Source organism: Podarcis vaucheri (assembly GCF_965113315.1).
Source record: "Podarcis vaucheri genome assembly, chromosome: 7".
NCBI classification, from domain to species: domain Eukaryota; kingdom Metazoa; phylum Chordata; class Lepidosauria; order Squamata; family Lacertidae; genus Podarcis; species Podarcis vaucheri.
In genome coordinates, this window is record NC_138765.1 from 71,720,665 (window position 1) to 71,741,556 (window position 20,892).

Here is a 20,892-nt window from a genome sequence, read left to right on the forward strand (position 1 = left end):
AGCCATATGCCTCTGGAAGTGATCTGTTGGAGCATCACAGCAGTGATCAAAGCAGTTTACAGAAATCCACAGGGGAGCTAAATAACTTTAAAAAGCATTAGCCATGGGGGGGGGGGAGAGAGAGAGCTCAGTGTCGAATCCAATAAATGCCACATCAATATCAATATTAATATTAAAAAAGCAATAAACACATAACAGCTTCCTCTAGTGAACTCTGTTGGTGAATGAAATGGTCCACTCAGAAGTAAGGAGGCTGTCAGCATACTCAAGGGAGTCCTGAAGATCCAACAAAATTTTTTAGGGGAAAAGCACTATTGCAGCACAGGGCAGGGAACAGCACAAGGAGGACTAGGGTGCTTCTTGGGAAAGAAAAAGCTGAAAAGTTGTGGTTGTCATGGAATATCCTGGAGAAGGAATGGCTAGCTGGTTGGCACACTCCACACTACAACATTTTGTTGTGGGTTCTCACTTGTAATAAAGGTAAAGGTAAAGGACCCCTTACAGTTAAGTCCAGTCGTGAACGACTGGGGTTTTGGGGCTCATCCCGCTTTACTGGCCAAGGGAGCCGACGTTTGTCCACAGACAGTTTTTCGGGGTCATGTGGCCAGCATGACTAAGCCGCTTCTGGCGAAACCAGAGCAGTGCATGGAAATGCCGTTTACCTTCCTGCCAGAACAGTACCTATTTATCTACTTGCACTTTGATGTGCTAGGTTGGCAGGAGCTGGGACCGAGCAATGGGAGCTCACCCCGTCGCGGGGATTCGAACCTTCGACCTTCCGATCAGCAAGCCCTAGGCTCAGTGGTTTAGACCACAGCGCCACCTGCGTCCCTTCACTTGTAATAAGGGTAACAATACATGCCTAGCACATCATTCTAAACATTTCACATGCATGCAGTCTTTATAGCAGCCCTGGAAGGTAGGGGTGTGTATTACTATCTCCATAAAGCAGATGGGATTCATGTTACAAGAAAGGAGATTCCGACTAAACATTAGGAAGAATTTTCTGACACCAAGAACTCTTTGATAGCAGGAAGAGCTCCCTTGGAAGGTGGCAGGCGGATACAATTAAATAACCACACACTTTAAAAATAAAATTATCAATATGCACTTGCATAATTAAGAATAAATAGATATAAGCAGTAGTTACAGGTAGGTAGCCATGCTGGTCTGTCGTAGCCAAAACAAAATAAAAAAATTATACATGATAAAGCTATTTTTAACCATCTCACCCCTTGCTTTTCCCTGTAAAACCAATTGCAGTCGTTAACAGTCCGTCAACAGGTTTACCACACCTATCAGCCAATCACCCATTCCCACCACCCTTCTGAGTAATACCCCTCCCCACCCTCTCACTATATATAAAGGTCTGGTGACTTCTCTTTCAGTGTATCTGAAGAAGTGCGCATGCACACGAAAGCTCATACAATAACAAACTTAGTTGGTCTCTAAGGTGCTTCTGGAAGGAATTTGTATTCCTGCATTGCAAGGAGCTGAACTAGATGACCCTCGTGGTCTCTTCCAGCTCTACAATTCTATAATTCTATATTATTATTATTATTATTATTATTATTATTATTATTATTATTATTTATTTATTTTATTTTAAAGGATAGCTGAGGCTGCAATGCTACACAAGTATGTTGCACATACTTACCTGTGAGTAAGCTCCGCTGGTCTCAATGATGCCTACCTCTGAGTAGGCACTGTGTGTGCATCTCCTTAGCTCAGCGATAGCCTGGTGAGCTCCAGATGTTCCTGCCTACAATCCCCATAATTCCTCACTGTTAACTAATTGCGGTTGGAGTTCAAAGTTAACCGGTCTAAACGCAGAACCAATCAACAGCTGGCATCCTCATTTCCCCGCCCCAACTTTTCTTGTCGGCCAATAAAATTCCTCCCGTGCGAAGTCATCCGCGCCCATTGATTGGCTTGAGTTCGGAGAGCCCCGCGTGAATGGGGAATCTGGAAGTGGGCGTGGCTCCCTGCCCAGCTGAGCGTTCTGTTCTGAGGTCGGTGTTAATCGTGCTCAGCGATCAGATCAGAACAAGCTCTGCTAATGTCCGGTGAGTCTCTCTCAATGCAAACTATAAAACTGATAACACGAAGGGATGCTGTTAGCGGGAGGAAATCACTTTAAAACAAACAAACCAGGGTGATGGTCTCAAAGCATCGCTACAAAGCTTCCCCAACGTTAGTTTCAGGTTTAAGATACTTCCCTCCTCTTGCTGTTTAGCCAGCGCTATGTGGGATGTGGCGGGCTTGCATTTTTAAGCTGTATTACCGTAAATGCTTTTACACCCCACGTTTCCTCCAAGGAGCTCAAGGTAGAAAGGTGGTGGGGCTTAAATATTTAAATATTAAATATTTACCAGGATTTGTATTTTGCCTAATAATAGTAATGGTAATACCATCTGTAAGCGGTTTACATAAAATAATATAAAACGTTCATTAAAAAAATAGCTTTTTCTTTATTTTCCATCTCTCTTCCTTCTCCTTTCGATTTATCCTTTTCTTGTATTTTCCTCCTTCTGACTTAACTACTTAAACTAAAAAAGGAGCAGTTTTATTTCGGCATATCATAAAAATATACTTTGTAATGGGTATGTATGTATATCTTTGAATAAGTATCAACAAATAAAATAAAATAAATGAGACAAAAGTTATTAAAATACAGGTAACGTGTTGTAGCCGACGTTCAAATCAAAGTAGACTTGTTGAAGTTAATGGGTTATTAATAACTTGGGTTATTAATTTCAATGGGTCTGCTCTGAGCAGGACTAATATTGGATGCCACCCCAAACTAACAGTTTTAAAAACAAATTGGACACACTATTCACAGAAGCATAGAAGATGGCTCTCATATCACCTCTCGGTCTTCTTTTCTCCAGCCTAAACATACCCAACTCCTTCAGCTGTTCCTCATAGGGCTTGGTTTCCAGACCCATGATCATCTTGGTTGCTGTCCCTTGCACACTTTCCTGCTTGTCAATATCCTTCTTAAACTGTGTTGACCAGAACTGGATACAGGATCTGACTAAGGCAGAATAAGAGTAGAACTGTTACTTCCATTGATCTGGACACTATACTTCTGTTGATCCAGCCTAGAACAGTGTTAGCTTTTTTTTGCTACTGCATCACACTCCTGACTCTGTTAAGCTTGTGGTCTACTAAGACCCCTAGAACTTTCTTATATGTACTGTGCTGCTGTCAACCCATATGTCCCCCATCCTATATTTGTCCCTATTGGAATTCATTTTGTTAATTTTGGCCTAGTTCTCCCATCTGCTAAGGTTATGTTAAATCCTTGAATCTTGACTCTGTCTTATGTGGTATTAGCTACATTTCCTAATTTGGTGTCATCTGCAAGTTTGACAAGCACCCGGCCCAGTTCCTTCAACCAAGTCATTTATAAAGATGTTGAACAACACCAGGCCCAGGACAGAACCCTGCAGCACCCCACTTCTCACCTTTTTTAAAAAAAAAAAATAATTTTTATTGAATGATTTTATGTTACAAAAAAATACAACCATACTACCACTAAATATAATTAAGAAATAAAAATTACATACATCAATATTTAGTTTATTTACCGTCTTATTTCCTCCCAAACATTCCATACAAAAACACACATATGTGCAGACATCCACACCCCCCGCACACAAAATGATAATAATGAAAGTAAATATTTTTCCCCTTTTATCTTCCAAAATCTTTTCTTCAACTTTGACTTCCTGTCAAGTCCCTTTGCATATATTTTATCTTACAATCGAATGTACACAAAACAATAAACCTTTCTATATAAATTTTCCAATACATTCTGAAAACATAATACATCCTTAATTGTTGTCCACCTCCTTTTAGTTAATTTATCACTCGAATGCTAGCACGGAGTCAAAACTATTATTGTATTTTTTGCACATATCTTCTATAACCATCCCATTTTCCCACAAATTTTTGCTTTGAGTATCCTCTGAGTTTACTAGTCAATTGAGCCATCTCCACCAATTCGTGTAATTTGATTTGCCAATCTGTTATTTTGGACCCTCGTGATCTTTCCATCCCTTGGCCACAAGTATACGAGCCGCTGCAGTTGAACAACACCGGGCCCAGGACAGAACCCTGTGGCACCCCACTTCTCACTCTTTTATGGGATGGGAAGGAACTATTGGTGAGCACTGTTTGGGTTTGGTCAGTCAGCCAGTTTCAAATCCACCTAACTAATATTGTCTAGCTAGCCTAACATTTTACCAGGAAGCTCTACTGAAATCAAGATACGCTACACCCACAGCATTCCCCTGATCCAGCAAACTTGTAACCCCAAAAAAGAGAAAAGAAATAAGATTAGTCTGGCATGACTTGTTTTTCAGAAACCCATGGTTGGTCTTGGTAATCAAAGCATCTTTTTCAAAGTGCTCACAGACCGACTGTTTAATTCTGTTCTAGGACCTTTCCTGGTAAAGCAAGCTGACCAGTTGGTAGTTGCCTTTTTGAAGATGGGAGCAAAACCTTCCTGCTTCCAGCCCACAGGGACTTCACCTGTTCCCCAAGAATTCTCAAATATTAGAGGAGGAAACTCTGAGATTCCAAATGTGAGTTCCTTTGGTAATCCTTGAACACGGCTCAGCAGGCCCTGGATAGGTGTTGAACAATTCTACCTTCTCTCTGACACCCAATAGCATTTCTTCATCTTCTCCATGCAGAGGACCTACTGCTTGCTTGTTCTTCCTCTTGCTTCAAACATAGCTGCAGAAAACCATTTTTTATTATTTTTAATCTCTCTTGCAAGCTCGTTCTGAGCTTCTCCCTGCAAGCGTTGACCACTCATTTCTACATCATGATTTGCCTCTTCTATACATGCCCGTTTTAAATCTAAGAAAAATAAAATAAATGTTTTTATTGATTAGTTTAGGGTAATTTGGAATTTGATATTGAGTATAGAATTCTACTTTGTGAGACCCTCCTCCTCTTCTTTTTAAATATATATCAAGTTTCTAGACCTTATGACTGAGAAGTAGGCTTGAAATTGTAAGGACATTGTAGGACATTTTAGAAGCTGATGATTAAGGTCTGAGGCTTCACAACCTCTTGGCATTTCCCTGAATCGCTGCCAAGATTAGCAAAAGAAGCCAGGAAATGCAAACAAAGCAGGCATGTACGGTAAGTAAATTGTGGATTGCGGATAGTTTCATTTCCTGAATTCTCTCTGCAAAAGTTCTTTTCATATTCTTTCTTTCTTTTAAAAAATAGGTCGTTTCGTTACATATAACAGTACAAATGTTTCAGAGGTGCAGAAACAAACAATGGCCTTGCATGTTTGACATCTTGCGGCTCACAATTTAAGAAGGAGAATGTTGCAGAGCAGAAACATGGTTATTGTGGGGAGATAAAAAGAAGGCTATGAATAATATGATGATGATTCCCTGGAAGTACATTGAAGCTGTCAGCAATAAATTCTGGGATGCAGTCAAATCCAGATAAAGCCATAACTTTGCAGGAACTTCCCAGCCGTAAGCTTGTCCTAAGTTTTTGTTTCCTTGACGCAGATGGAAAGCAACACCGAGATGTCTCGCCAAGTCACTGTTCTCGTGATTGGAGCTGGAAGTCGGGGAAGGAATTATTCCTCTTTTGCTCAGCAGTTTCCTGCACGCATGAAGGTAAGAGCAGCTCAGGGGTCTTCTGGGGCTTGTGAACACACCCTTCTACTGATGTCAAAATAGCTCCAGGTGCAGTGGACTTCAAACCAAACACTTGATACTCAACCCCCCCCCAGCAAATGCCCCATTTTCCTTCACTGTGATTTTTGCATAGTGAACACACCCACGCCAATGATTTGTAATTCATGCAATTCATGATTTTGCCAGGTCAAAAATTATGAAACCGCTATCACAATATGGACTTTAAACTGGTTTTGGACAATACAATGGTACCTCGGGTTACATATGCTTCAGGTTACAGACGCCGCTAACCCAGAAATAGTACCTCAGGATAAGAACTTTGCTTCAGGATGAGAACAGAAATCGTGCTCCGGCAGCAGCAGGAGGCCCCATTAGCTAAAGTGGTGCTTCAGGTTAAGAACAGTTTCAGCTTAAGAATGGACCTCCGGAATGAATTAAGTACTTAACCCAAGGTACCACTGTATATCAATATATCAACCAGTCCTGTTCACAGGTGCGGAGAGTATTGCTTTCACTCAGGCTTCCCGTGGGCATCTGATTGGCTGCTGTGAGCATAGGATGTTGAACTAAATGGACCACTATGCTTTCCATGGTACAGTCGTACCTCGGAAGTCAAACGGAATCTGTTCGGCTTCCAAAATGTTTGGAAACCAAAGTGTGGCTTCTGATTGGCTGCAGGAAGCTCCTGCAGCCAATCTGAAGCTGCAGAAGCCCCGTCGGACATTCGGCTTCCAAACATTGTTCACAAACGGGAACACTCGCTTCCGGGTTTGCGGTGTTCAGGAGCCAAAACGTTCGAGAACTAAGCTGTATTGAAATAGCCTGCATTGGACCGCCATAGTCCAGCTATCTGCTTGTGAGATGCTGACAGCTTTCTCCCTTCGTTAGGTGATTGGTGTGGCAGACCCACATCCATTTGCGAGGAAGAGGCTCCAGAAAGCTCATGGCATTGACGAGGACAATGTGTTTGATGGTATGCAATTATTACTCTATATCTCTGCCCTGCCCTTGCTCCAAAACAGAGAGGGTCCCATCTGTGGTCTTCAGCGTAATTCATGTAGGTGTGGAGAGGGGGGGAATTGAGAAAATTGACCACTATCAGGATGTAGCCTCTGGGTGTCAGAATTCTGGTGAAAATGAAAGAGGCAATTGCTAGTGTGGTGTAGTGGTTAAGAGCGATAGACTCGTAATCTGGGGAACCGGGTTTGCGTCTCTGCTCCTCCACATGCAGCTGCCGGGTGACCTTGGGCTAGTCACACTTCTTTGAGGTCTCTCAGCCCCACTCACCTCACAGAGTGTTTATTGTGGGGGAGGAAGGGAAAGGAGAATGTTAGCCGCTTTGAGACTCCTTAGGGTAGTGATAAAGCAGGATATCAAATCCAAACTCTTCTTCTTCTCTTCCAATGTTTGCTTATTTGTCCTGTGTCTGGAAAAGTAAACCAACCCAGCAAATACCAATTGTTGCTGCTGATTTCAATATACTTTGTGTTTTCTTTGCATTGAAAGGGGGGGGGGTCTGGCTAACCCATTGACAATGTAATTTGGGTGATTCTTTATGGAAATAATGTAAACTCAATTTCGGCACAGCGGACCATGATGTAGTTTTTGGCCAGAGGTGAACTGCAGAGGAACAGAAACAGCGCTTCATTCAGGGCGGAATGGAAAAACGGTGCCTTCTGGCATCCCTGTGACATTGCACAGAAGCTAGAAGTTTCTCCAGTAAATATGCTCCCCATCTCCAAAGAGCTTACTGCAACATGCACACTGCTATTTCTCCCCTGCCCCCCCCACCAGTTTTATCCTCACAACAACTCTGTCAGGAAGGCGAGGCTGAACAAAAATTAATACATCTCTCTGACTGTTTTGGGGCTTGGTTTTTTCCTCTCTCCTCCTGCCTCTGGAAACATTGGCTGAGATCTTATTTTGCTTCGTTTCACACACTGAGTTTCGTCCAATGCTAGTGCTACTCAGAGTAGACCCATTGAACTAAGGTAGGTTGATTCATTTCAGTGAGTTTTGTCTGTGTAGAAATTAGTTGTATACACCCTGTAATGGGAATTGGGGTTGCTCGTGCGTAAAGGATGCTGAAGATCTAGGCAACGCTGCCTGGCTAAACCTTTCCCTGGCTGGACAGCCCTTTCTCCATGGCTGTGTCAGTCACTGGCAGAATCTGTCAGTGGGCATTTCCTGAACTTCTTCCAGCATAAAAATTCCTTGACGCCCAGTCTCCGCCTAGCCTCCCTGCGCGGAAGTTTCCTGCGCAGAGTAGGCGTAGCTAGCGGAGGTCCCGGACTCTCCCCGCTGGTCTCTGTGGAAGAGTCTTGGAGCTCTCTCTCCGAAGTCCTTCCCTGATCCCCTTCCTCCCCGGTGTCACGCTGATTACCTTCCCCAAAAGGAGTGTTCTCTCTCCCTCTACTGGTCCCTTCTCCTGCATGGTCGGGGAGCCTTACCTCCACTCTTGGCTCCGATGGCAGTTCACTGACACACCCCATTATGCCCCCCCCCCAGATATGAGAATGTACATTTGTGATAAATGCCTGTTTGTGGGTACGGCGATTCCAAGATAGATAAATATTTTTTAGAATTTTCTTCCTAATAATCATTTAAAGGTTATGCTAAATAACAGGAAATGGAGGGGAAGAGAACCCAGCAGCATAATATGTGTAATTTTCTGCTCTTGCGGTTCATCCTTTCACTGTTCAATCTTATTCTTTTAAGACTGGACAGCAGCGGCTGAGAAAGAGAGGTTTGCGGATGCTGTTATCATAGCAACGCCCGACAGCCTTCACAAGGTATTGCTAACCTTCTCCCACTCAAGGCTTCTTTTGAGTCAAGTCTGATTCATCTCGACTCTGCTTGCGTGCAAACAGTTTTGGTGGCAGTGCTCAGCTTAGCCCTGCGTGAGAAATAAAAGTAGAAGTAGTTTAGGGATATGCTTTGAAACAGGAAGGAGTTTAGCTTGAGCACTCACAGCCTCTGAATCTAACAGTGTCCCCCATACAGCCATGGGAATGCCCACCAAGGATGTTGGAGAATGGAAAGCAGAGAGGAAATTGCCAATGTCAGTTTGTTCCTTCCAAGTCGAGAAATACAATCAGTATTCACTGCTGTTGCTTTTGGTCTGCAAAGGATGTGAAATTGGTTACATTCCGCCTCCCCCCATTTCCTTTTATGTTTGTACGAGTGGGGTGGAGTAACTCGACGGCAATTTATTGTGCACAATGAATTAACTCTGCAAATTACCTAAGCCACGTTGTTTCCTGACAGCAGGATGAATAGCATCCATTTTGGCAGAAAGTAGACTGCAGAGGCATAGAAACGGCGCTGCATTTGACGAGCGCAAGGCAAAACAAAAAAGCATGCTGCCTAGTTTCCCTAATATCCACTTTGCCATATCACACACACCCCTTTCTCCCTGAAACACCATGGGTGCTTATCCATGCATTTTAGTATGGTTTTTGCAAAGTTTGTTTTACGCATTAAAAACTGTTCTGAAGGAGGAGGCTGTTGGAGTGATCCAAGGGTCAGCCAGTTGCCACTTCCCAAAACCTTGCTTCAGGAAAGGGATGGGGTTATGAGATTGTGCTTAGCAGTGGCTGGTGCCCATGGAGACAGGTAGGGTGGAAGGCAGGGAGCCCACCAGCAGGTGGCGCCAGAGCCAGTGGCTGGCAGAGCCAAGGAAATCTAGTTTTGTCCCCATCCTCCTCCCTGCTGAGTTCTACCAGGGGCAACACCGAGACTGTGTAGTAGGATGCTGGCGGTCTGTGCCACACCTGGGCTAAGCTGTAAGTAGGAAGGAAGGAAGGTGGGGGCAGGCTGAGGTTGCCTCATGCAACCTGATGGGCCAGCCCCCACTGATTGTGAATGATACAGGAACCGGCCAATTGTTGCTGTGCAATTCCGTCTTCTGCTGAAAGCCAGAAGACCACCATCCAAACACAGCCAAAATGGAGTCTTTGCGGTTCCAGAGGAGAGGGACCACTGAATAGGATGTCTGCCTTTAAGTTGCTATATAAAAAAAAGAGAACTATGTATTTAGAAAAATCCTTTCTCAAGACACAAAGGATGCATTGAAATGTCAGCTGCTTGATGGTAATTTGTGGTGGTCTCTTCCCCACCAGGCGCCGGCAGTGGCTTTTGCCCACAAAGGATACCACATCTTGCTGGAGAAGCCCATGGCGGTAAGTGTTACCTGTGTTAGAAACACTCATATACCGTATTTTTTGCCCCATAGGGCGCACCGGGTTTTTTTTGGGGGGGGGAATAAGGAGAAAAAAAATTATTTCTCCCCCAGGCGCAGGGCTGGGGCAGGGGAAGCCCGAGCTTCCCCCAACCCCAGCCCCTAGAACAGGCTGCTATCCGCAAGCCTAGGGAGCCCGGTGGGAAGTCGCACCGGTCTCCCCAGGCTTGCGGATATCTTCCCGAAGCCCGGGGCGCGTGGCTCAGCCGCCCCAGGCTTCAGGATGCAGGCAGCTCCCACTGCCAGCCTCCAAATCAGGTCAGGGAACAGCGGGAAAGCAGCGCTCCGCCTCCCCGCTGTCCCCCAAGCTTGTGGGGCTGGCGGTGGAGAAAGCAGTGCTTCTCCCCACCGTCAGCCTCCAAACCAGGTCAGGGAACAGCGGGAAAGCGTGCTCCGCCTCCCCGCTGTCTCCCGAGCTTGTGGGGCTGGTGGTGGGGAGAAGCGCTGCTTTCCCCACCGCCAGCCTCCAAACCAGGTCAGGGTTGGAAGCTGCTATCCGCAAGCCTTGGGAGCCCAACGGGAACTTCCACGGAGCTCCCAAGGCTTGCGGATAGCTTCCTGAAGCCTGGAGAGGGAGAGGGGTCGGTGCGCACCGACCCCTCTCGCTCTCCAGGCTTCAGCGAAAGCCTGCATTCGCCCCATAGGACGCACACACATTTCCCCTTCATTTTTGGAGGGGAAAAAGTGTGTCCTATAGGGCGAAAAATACTGTATATATTAGGCATTAAATGGCTCCTTAAACCAGGGTTACAGCTAGTTGCCTTTTGGGGGCCAGACAATTCGAAAGTTGTATTTTTCAATATGACTTTTTGGTTCCTGAAATTCAAGTAAAATATAACGGATAGAATTTGTTATATGTGATGCTAGTGTGTGAAAATAGTCGAGATGCAAGGATCCCTAGGCCTGTACCTCCAGCTGTATCTTCACTTGGCTGAAGGCCAAGCGCAAAACTTCCCCTGGAGAATTTCGAATGCTGTGTGCTGGCAGGACCTCTTGCTGGAGGAAATTGTTGAGGCCACAGTAGCAAGTCCAGGGTTAACTCAGAGGTATAATGGCTGCATGCTGGACCATAAGGCAGGCTTTCCAGTGGAAAGGAGAAGCTGTCTCAGAGCATGCCAAGCAAGGTCTTTCCTTCCTGGGTCTGTTTTCTGGGCTCCCAAGAATTCTTCCTTGGTTTGTTCTTCTGATGCCTGTTGACTTTTCGACGCACTTCCTCTGTCTTTGTAGCACTTGGCTGAGATCGAAAAATGTGCACTCAGCTGAGCCAAAAAGTGTGCATGTCAGCTATACAGTGGCGCCTCGCAAGACGAAATTAATTCGTTCGGCGAGTTTTTTCGTCTAGCAAATTTTTCGTCTTGCAAAGCACGGTGTCGGAAAAGTTTTGAAAAAGCTTCAAAAATCACCAAAAACCTCAAAAAAGGCTACCACACCGCGTTCTATGAGTTGCTCCTCAAAGTCAAGTCGCAACTATATTAACGGTGTTAACAAAAAGGAAACAAACTTGCAAAAAACGCAAGACGTTTTCATCTTGCGAAGCAAGCCCATAGGGAAAATCGTCTTGCGAAGCAGCTCAAAAACCGCAAAACCCTTTCGTCTAGCGAGTTTTTTGTCTTGCGAGGCATTCGTCTTGCGGGACACCACTGTAATTTCTTTGCTCAGGCCAGAATCTCTGACTGAATTCCTTGTGAGCAGTTGAGCATTTCTTTTGTAAGTCTCTGGGCTTAATGGTCTCGCGTGGTCAGTCAGCCGACCTTGCTGTCTTTGGAAGCCCTCCTGCTCATTCTGCTCACTTGTGAAATTCTAACCGCTGCTGAGAAGACCCAAACGCCTTCAAGTGTGACTCTAGCTGGTTGTTGATCTTCTTCCATTGACTGTTTCCATATGTCCACATCCTGGGGGCGTTTTTGGACTACAACTCCCATCATCCCTTACCCATTGACTGTGCTTGGCTGGGGCTGGTGGGACTTGGAGCCCAACAGCGTCCCTGGAAGGCCTAACCCCTGCCCTAGAGGGGTAGGAAATGCCCTATGTTCTTAAAATAGGTAAGAGCAGGGGGTAGCCAAGGTGGTGGCCTCCATATGTTGAACTACAACTCCCATCAGCCATGGTCAGTAATCAGGGATGATGGGAGTTGTAGTCCAGTAATACCTGGAGTGCATTGGGTTCCCCACCCTTGGGCTAAAGGCTCCTCCATGCTGGAAGCACCGTCCAGAAAGGAGTCTCCCTGCTGTGTCTCTGCATAAGTGGCTGATCTGGCTTTTATCAATGGAAACAAAGCCAGGGAAGCTGTGGCCTTGGGATGTTCTTGAACTACAGATCCCAAGAGCCCCAGCTGGCATTGCCAGGGATGTTGAGAGTCCTGGGGGGAGGGGCACCTGGCTTACCCTAGGTGAGGTGACCAGTGTTGCCTTGGCTGAAACTGATTGTTTATTTCCCACCTCCCTTTTGATCGCTCAGGTAACACTAGAGGACTGTAAAGAAATAGTTCTGGCCTGTAAAACCAACAACGTCATCCTCGCAGTCTGTCACGTCCTGCGCTACCATCCAGTGTCCTTGAAAATAAAGGTATGCCAGCTAGGCAGACAGTGAGGGGAGGACGTACTCTTAAAAATATCAGCCCTTCTAATTCCAAACTCGACCGGTGAGTGTCGACTGGACTGGATGTGAGAGAGATGGCCACTGAGAAGCTAGAGAAGGAGGCGTGGGAGATTAGGGTCTTGGGGAGAGGCCTCTTTCTTTGCCTGATACTTGTTCCTTTTAGCTGGAGATGCCAGGAGTTGCACTTGGGACCTTCTGCGTGCAAATCAGGCGGCCCCACCTCCTTGCAGAGAGCCTCAGAGCTATGAAGGGCCAAACCCTCTGGCCTGAAGGAAGGAGTGCTGGTTGTTTCTGCAGCACAGCGGGTTCCCCCCTCCAACCCCAGTGTTGAAGGAACCACTTCTCACAGAGACTGGGGACTGTGAGTTTTTAACTCAGAGGTAGCGTTTAGATGAGCAAACAGGCAACCCGTCTAACGCAAGGCTTCAATACTAAGCCTCTCTCTCTCTCTCATTCACGAGAGAGTGCAGTCCTTTCAAGTGCAAGGAAACAGTGCAGTTCTTACAGGGCTCAAAGGTGGCTTGTCTGCCCTTTATTCTCCTGGTAGAAAGTTCAACGCTGTGGTAATTCACCCAGCTGGCTCCCACAGAAGGGATCCTCCTGTATGCCCTTGACAAAATGCTTTCCTTCACGCTATCTATTTTCTATGTCTCCTTCATGTTCTCTTCTCAGACTCCTACTCTACACCTCTGCTGGGATGCACAAAATTTCCCTTTTTTAAAGGAGACGGTTAATGAGGGTCAAAAGGCACTGAACAGTGACTCAGAAGCTTGACCTTAATTACATTCACCTCTTTCACAGGGGAAGGTGGCAGAGAGGGTCCTCTTTGAGTTCTTGTCCAGCCTCCTCATTGGGTGCAGTTGTCTCCTGATCCTACCCAACACAAACCTCAAATAAACTGAGGAAACCAACTGCATTCACTGGATTGGTTTCTGTTCCAGGCAGGGGGCGAACGAGTGGACACCCTCGGTTTCCGCTCCCGTTTTCTTTTTCTCTGACAACGCTCTGCCCTATCTGCTTATTTTTGTTTAGGAACTCCTAGACGCTGGACTGATTGGAGACATCTGCCACATTCAGCACCTGGAACCTGTAAGTATAGAATCATAGAGTTGGAAGGGACCTCATGGGGTCATCTAGTCCAACCCCCTGCAATGCAGGCATCTCAGCTAAAGCAGCCATGACAGAGGGCCATCCAGCCTCTGCTTAAAAACCTCCAAGGAAGGAGAGGCCACAACCTGTCAAGAGGGACCGTTCCATTGTCAAACTATTGCTGTCAGAAAGTTCTTCCTGATGTTTAGTTGGAATCTCCTTTCTTGTAACATGAAGCCACGGGTTCGAGTCCTCCCCTCCGGAGCGGGAGGAAACAAGCTTGCTCCATCTTCCATGTGACAGCCCTTCAGATATTTGAAGATGCCTATCATATCTCCTCTCAGTCTCCTATTTTCCACGCCAAACATACCCAGCTCCTTCAAGCACTTTCATAAGGCTTTGTTTTCAGTATTACATGCCCAGGTTACACTGAATCCTATGAAACACGCTTCCTTGCACTCATGATGTAATAGCATGACTCCCCCCACATTTTCTCCTGCCTGTTTCCCCTTCCCCCACTAGCCCCATGCTGCCCTTATTCAGCCACCTGCCTGCCTGCCTTTGTAATTATATCAGTTCTGGGGAGTGGCACAGCTTGTCAGCTTCTTCCTGCTTAGTCTCAGTGTTGCCCCTTGTAAGACTCAGCAGAGAGGAGGATATGGATGAAACTGGAATCCATTGAGTCCACCTGCCACTGGCTCTAGCGCCACCTACTGTTGGGCTCCCTGCCTTCCACCCTACCAGTCATCCTTTTGGGCAGTGTAAAGGTAAAGGTAAAGGTACCCCTGCCCGAACGGGCCAGTCTTGACAGACTCTGCGGTTTGTGCGCCCATCTCACATCTATAGGCCGGGGGCCAGCGCTTTCCGGAGACACTTCCGGGTCACGTGGCCAGCGTGACAAAGCTGCATCTGGCGAGCCAGCGCAGCACACAGAACGCCGTTTACCTTCCCGCTGGTAAGCGGTACCTATTTATCTACTTGCACCCGGGGGTGCTTTCGAACTGCTAGGTTGGCAGGCGCTGGGACCGAGCAGCGGGAGCGCACCCCGCCGCGGGGATTCGAACCGCCGCCCTTACGATCGGCAAGCCCTAGGCGCTGAGGCTTTTACCCACAGCGCCACCCGCGTCCCTTTGGGCAGTGTACCTGTCCCCAAATTCTTGGTCAAGGACCATGTGTGTGGATGGTGCAATAAAAGACAAATGATACATTATCGAGCTATTCCAGCCTACTTGAAAAAGTGTTTAGCTAATATTTTGAGCGGGTGGGGCAAGCGCTCATAATAATTTCTCGCATTTATTTATTTGCACAAATTGGTGTGTAAATACAAAAGTCTGTTGGACAGTATACATTTTTTAAAAAGAAAGAAAAAAGAATGTCCTAAAACACAAATAAAACATCAGAAAGGTTGTGTATGTTCACGTGTGCCTATACTTGTTTATGATTTGCATTGCGTGGACATGTTAATGTTATAATTTGCTTATGCTTTTAAGTAAGTTGTAAGTCTCTCCAGGGCCTCTAACAAGTGACTAACAGACGACTTCTTCTTCTTCTTCTTCTTCTTCTTCTTCTTAAAAATACGCATTATTCATGGTGCAGAGTTGGGCCACCTTTGGGAAAAAAGTCTGTTTAAACGAAAAAGGTTTTATTGTCATCCCTGGCTGATGGAGCTAATGGGAGTTAGGGTCCAACAGCTTGCGAGGAGGCAAGTTCCCCACCTAAATTTTAGTGATTCATGCTTTCCACTCCAGCAGCACTTGCTCCCTGTCTCGAGACTGACCACAGACTGCTTTTCTCTCCCTGACCCCCCCCTCCAAGGTTGGATTCTGGCATTTTGCCCACTCCTTTGTACGAGGAAACTGGCGGAACGAAGCTGAGAGCACCTTCTCGCTGCTCGCTAAATCGTGCCACGATGTCGACCTCATCAATTACTGGATGGGCAGCAGAAGGTATGCAAGGAAGAACCCTTCTCTCTTAAGAGGCTGCTATTGTTTGCAGAGGCGGAAAGTGAGTGAGGTCCCAACGGAAGAAGACTGGCAACTTAAGTTGACAGAATATGCACAACTTGCAGGCTTAACATATAGAATAAGAGAGCAAGAAGAACATACGTATAAAGAAGATTGCCAAGCATTTATTGAGTATATGGAAAATAACTGCGCACAGCTGAAAACGCTGGCAGCATTAAGATAAATTGAACAGTGTAAATAAACTTTGATGAGTGTAATAATGGGGAAATGATTGGAATAGTTTTTGTAAAATATGCAGGGATGTGTGTGTGTGTGTGTGTGTGTGTGTGTGTGTTTGGGACGTTGCTCTTGAGGAAATCAGACAGGCCCCTGCAGCCCAGAAAGATGCCGAAAATGCATTTGTTTCAAGTTGCAAGTGTTTTAAAGAGAATGGATCTTGTTCCACATTGGCCCTTTGATCTGGATTTTATTATGTCTTTATTGTACAAAGTCTTGATACTTAAAAAAAAAAGTGCTGGTGTTTTATAAATATTGTTAGAAATAAATAAACCTCAAAATGCCTCTTCCCCTTCCCTCCCCGATTCTTCTTTCAGATGTTTGAAAGTGTCGTCTTTTGGCAACCTGTCCCATTTCACAAAAGAGCACAAGGTTGGTCAAACTTTCCAATGAGTACTTTTTTATGTTTTTAAAGGAAGAGTCTTTTGTGCATTTTGCCGCACTGGGTGAGTGGAGAATTTGAGCTGCCTCCTGCCAGCTTTCAACTTTGCCCCTGAAATAAAATCAACCCTTAATCCATACTGTGGAAACAATGATGTTCTGAGATGCTGTCTGTGAATTTAATAGTAATAATAGTTTATTTCTTATACCCTGTCCATCTGCCTGGGTTGCCCCCAGCCACTCTGGGCAGCTTCCCTTTACAGGACTGCCTTCAGATGTCTTCTAAAATTCATAAAGTTGTTTATCTGTTTGACATCTGATGGGAGGGCATTCCACAAGGCGGGTACCACTACCGAGAAGGCCCTCTGCCTGGTTCCCTGTAACGTCATTTCTCACAATGAGGGAACCGCCAGAAGGCCCTCGGAGCTGGACCTCAGTGTCCGGGCTGGACAACAGGGGTGGAGGCACTCCTGGTATACGGGGCCGAGGCTTTAAAGTTCAGCACCAACACTTTGGATTGTGTCTGGAAACGTACTGGGAGCCACATTCTGGGTTAGTTATAGTGCGCCATTTGTTTCTCAGCAATGACTTCTCTCCAACTTTCCCTTAGCCGGAAGGAGCCGCAGATCGCTGTTTAGACTGTTCGGTTGAACAAACCTGCCCGTATTCAGCAAAGAAGATTTATCTGGCACAGGCCGAGAGGGTAGGTACTGGGAGAGGTTCTTACCTTGGAGATAGGTTGATTTATTTATTCCCCCACCACAGGTTAACAAGTTACTCAGTAAGGAAAAACCAAACCAATCACTTAATTTTATTTTTTGTTTTTTTCTGACTGTAGAGGTGTACATTGATCAATTTGCAAGTGCCTGGCAGTTTAGAAAAAGAGTTATGAAAATGATTTCAGTTTGCAACAAGAAAATCACACACACACACACACACTTGTTTTTCTATGTCTATATAATTTGATGTATTTATTTAACTCGCCATTCTCCCAACTTGGGTTTCAAGGTAGCTTTTGACATTTAAAAACACCATTCTAAAATACAAAGTAATAAAAAGAAACCAGTTAAACGCAATAATTAAAGTACATCAGGACATATTTGGAACCAGAAGCTAAAATACAGTTTTCCCCACGGTCAGCAGCCCAGAGATCAGCATTGTCCGCACCTTAGTTTCCAAAGGCCTCTCTTAACAGGAAAGTCTCAGCCTTCTGGTGGAAGGGCATGAAAGAGGGAGCCACTCTAACTTCCCTTGGGAGAGAATCCCACAATATTGGGTGTATATGGTAAACGGCCACAAAACGCTGTAGGGCTAGTTGGGCTGCAGCAGTGAGGTGTAGTGGTTAGTGTGCTGGCTGGGGAGATCCAGTCTTCAGACTCTGGATCCAGCAGAGTTCTTCTTGCGTTCCTAAGATCCGAACTTGTTGAGGATGGGCTGGATCCTGCTGGGCAGCTGCTGTTGACCCGGTCTTCCTTTTGCTTCATCCCAGGGATACTTTGGGTGGCCAGTGTCTGTGGTCTGCCATAGTGGTGAGTACGATATAGAATCGCTGACCAACGCCTTGCGCCACGGCCCCTACGGAAGGTGTGTTTACGAGTGTGACAATGATGTTGTTAATCACCAGGTATGCAGCCTTGCACTAAACCTTCCTTCCTCTTCTCCCCAGCCGCCCTCCTCCGGTTATTTCTTAACCAAATTGACAAGTTACAGAAATGGCAGCATTATTGTCTTGGAAGATGTTCAGTAGGGCAAGTTCTGGGGTGACTTCTAAAACTTGTTTAGTTATTTTCTTTCTTGTATGATTGCTGTCCAGAAGAGTTGGATTTTGGGGCATTCTCACCACATGTGGAGGTATGTGCCTGTGGATTTTGGTGAGGTTCCTGGGTGTATTAGCGCTAGTTTTTGTGGTGTTAGGTACCATCTGTGAGTTTCAGAATGAATTCTTTCCTTTCCATTGATACGGATTTAAATGGAGGTTTAGACCACATTTTAGTCTATTGGGTGGGGTTAATCTCATAGCCTGTTCTCTCCAACCTCAAATTATCCTCTGCGCTTTTGCAGTGAATATTCTCTAGAAGCATAAATTGCTTGACTTTAATATAGTGCAGGACTGGGGAACCTTTTTTCAAGCTGAGGGCTGCATTCTCTCCTGGGTAATGTTCAGGGTGGCAAAAAGGAGGCAGAACAATGCAAATTTGACCTTTGTGCAGTTTTCTACACACATACATCTCTGTCTTCCATTTGGGAAAGCAAGAGGCACGATCAGAGTTCAAGGGCAAAGTCCAGTCTGGCATAAACTCTCAGGGAGTTGATAGTTTAAGAGCAGCTGGCTCCCAGTGAGTCTGCAGGGGCAGTCAGCTATATGGCACTATCTGACATGCACCTCTGATGGCCTCCTGACAACTGACACGAAATAGAAAGGGGACAGTTCCTTATATCATTTTATTTAACCAATCAGAAATGTCCCTTCAGATCAGTGAAAACAGTAATGACTCCAAGCCAATGAAAGCTGGCCTTGCTTTTGAATTTGAAACCTAAATGTCAATGCTGAACATAAAACTTCTGAATGGTGACATTTTTCATTGTCAGTTTTGGGGGTGGGATGTTTTGTTACTTTGCTCTACTTTGCTAATTTAAAACAGGGTTTCTCCAGCCATTGCTGGAATACAACTCCCATCATCTCGAGCTAGCAGAACCAGTGGTCAAGGTTGATGGGGATTGTAGTCCAAAAACAGCTGGAGACCCAACTTTGGGAAACCCTGATTTACGATTTCAAGGTTTCAGATATTTGTGTATGTGTATCATCTATCACACACACATCCACACTTTCTATTCCAAGTTTGCTAGCCCGCAGTTCTCAGATAATGTGGCTTGGACTATAACTTCCATCAGCCCAAGTTGGTGCTTACCGAAGGCATGCTTTGAAACCAGTCTTGAGTATTAGAAGCATCCGTTTAAATAATGGAAATTGAAACCTGCTTCCAGCTCCCTGCCATGTTCACTTGTTATTTTATGTCCCTTCTCAGGTTGTCAATATGGAGTTTGAAGGTGGAGCCACTGTCGCCTTCACAATGGTTGGCTTCACACACAAACTAGGCGTGAGGAAAACAACCATCTATGGGACAAAGGTAAACTTAGCTGCAGGGCTCTGTGAATGGAATTGCACCCACAGGCCGCACCCAGGGAATTCCCAATTCTGCAATCTGATCTCCAAGGTCAGTCACTGTCTCTCAGCCTTACCTACTTCACAGGGTTGTTGTAAGGATAGACTGGAGAGTGGGGGGAGGGAGTGCATCCATTACCTTGAGATCTTTGAAGAAAAGGTGGGGTGTACATGCAATACTGAATAAAATTAAAATCCTTCAGTCAGTTTCACCTCTGGTCATATTAAACACTGGCGGTCATCAGAAAACAGTTTTACCTTCCTGCATTTTTTATTTTTAGGGAGAACTTTCCTGCGAGGGTTCAGGACCAGTGGAGATTTATGATTTCCTGGAAAGGAAGAAAAGCAGCTTTTCTCCAGATAAAGCAGCCTGTGTCCCAATGTGCTTAAGTGCTCATAGTGGTGCGGACTACTACCTTATGGAGAGTTTCATTTCAGCTGTAGCGGTGAGTTTATTATGCGCATGCACCTCGCTTTAATTCCCCAATAAGTATGGAATTGTATTGTCACACACACAAACACACACACCCCTCTGCTTCTGAGATTGCCCACTATGCTTTCAAACCCATCTTCAGAGTCATAAGGACTGTACTGTGTGTACACTGGTTTCTGATAGCTACAGGGCACAGCCTGCAGTACTTTCAAGACTTTGTGTGTGTTGGAACATTGCTGAGAACTTATTTTTTTGCACGCAAATGCAGATTTGTACACATGGAACATTCTGAATTGGCCTTGGGTGAGGCTTCTATCAGCCTCAGTTCCATCTTCTGTACAATGGGTACATCTAATAACAGGACCTACCTTATAGGCTCGCCTTAAGGATTCCCAAGAATAAATGTGAATTCAAACACTCTGAAGGGCTCCACAAATGCTAGGCATTTATTATTCATCTCCAGGCCTTGCTAAAACATCTTTTGTTTTTCTCTGAAAAAACAGGAGAATAACCCATCTCTGATTCGAACCGGTCCAGAAGCCACCTTAAACTCTCATCTCCTTGTATTTGAAGCCGAGAGATCCAGAAAAGAGAATCGGGTTGTGCTTCTAGAACTGTGAAAAAGATAGGGGAGGTGATATTGTATCTCATGGTCAATTGCTATGCTGGTTTATGATTAACACTACTCTATGCAGCTGAATCACTTATGTTTCCTGCTTGGCAGGGGGTTGGACTCGATGGCCCTTGTGGTCTATTCCAACTCTATGATTCTATTCTATGTAGGGAGCAGCTTGCTTGCATACTTAAAATGAAGCAGTTAATAGCTTGCATTCCAAAGATCTTAAGGGCATCCTTATCATTCCTTTATAGCACAAGAACTACAGGAACATATTTCAATTTTCTAAGTTTGCATTCAAGGAAGACACGCCCTCCCCACTCTTGATTCTGCAGGAGCTTCTCTCCCTGGAAGTCCCTAAGAAGCCCCCAAAGGTAACCAGGGAGGGAGGGCTTTCAGTGGGGCTTCCAATATTTTGAGGAACAGCATCCCTGCTGAGGTATGGCAGTGTGAA

The 20,892-nt window shown here is 45.4% G+C and overlaps 1 protein-coding gene across 3 annotated transcripts; it reads left to right on the plus strand.

Moving 5' to 3' along the window:
* The first annotated feature begins 1,958 nt into the window (after positions 1 to 1,958).
* LOC309536223 (2,7-anhydro-N-acetylneuraminate hydratase-like) lies at positions 1,959 to 20,525 on the plus strand. Of its 3 annotated transcripts, XM_082230228.1 has the most exons (15): positions 1,972 to 2,070; positions 4,447 to 4,592; positions 5,547 to 5,657; positions 6,567 to 6,651; positions 8,397 to 8,470; positions 9,800 to 9,859; positions 12,376 to 12,483; positions 13,549 to 13,605; positions 15,421 to 15,551; positions 16,163 to 16,217; positions 16,837 to 16,929; positions 17,716 to 17,850; positions 19,253 to 19,354; positions 19,671 to 19,835; positions 20,326 to 20,525. In XM_082230228.1, exons 2-15 carry the CDS (start codon positions 4,497 to 4,499, stop codon positions 20,440 to 20,442), a joined length of 1,389 nt encoding a protein of 462 aa, XP_082086354.1. In that variant the 5' UTR covers positions 1,972 to 2,070; positions 4,447 to 4,496; the 3' UTR covers positions 20,443 to 20,525. The 3 variants fall into 3 exon arrangements, with proteins under 3 accessions (XP_082086355.1, XP_082086356.1, XP_082086354.1); XM_082230229.1 differs by lacking the exon at positions 4,447 to 4,592 and having other exon boundaries at positions 1,959 to 2,066; XM_082230230.1 differs by lacking the exon at positions 12,376 to 12,483 and having other exon boundaries at positions 1,969 to 2,070.
* Positions 20,526 to 20,892: the final 367 nt, after the last annotated feature.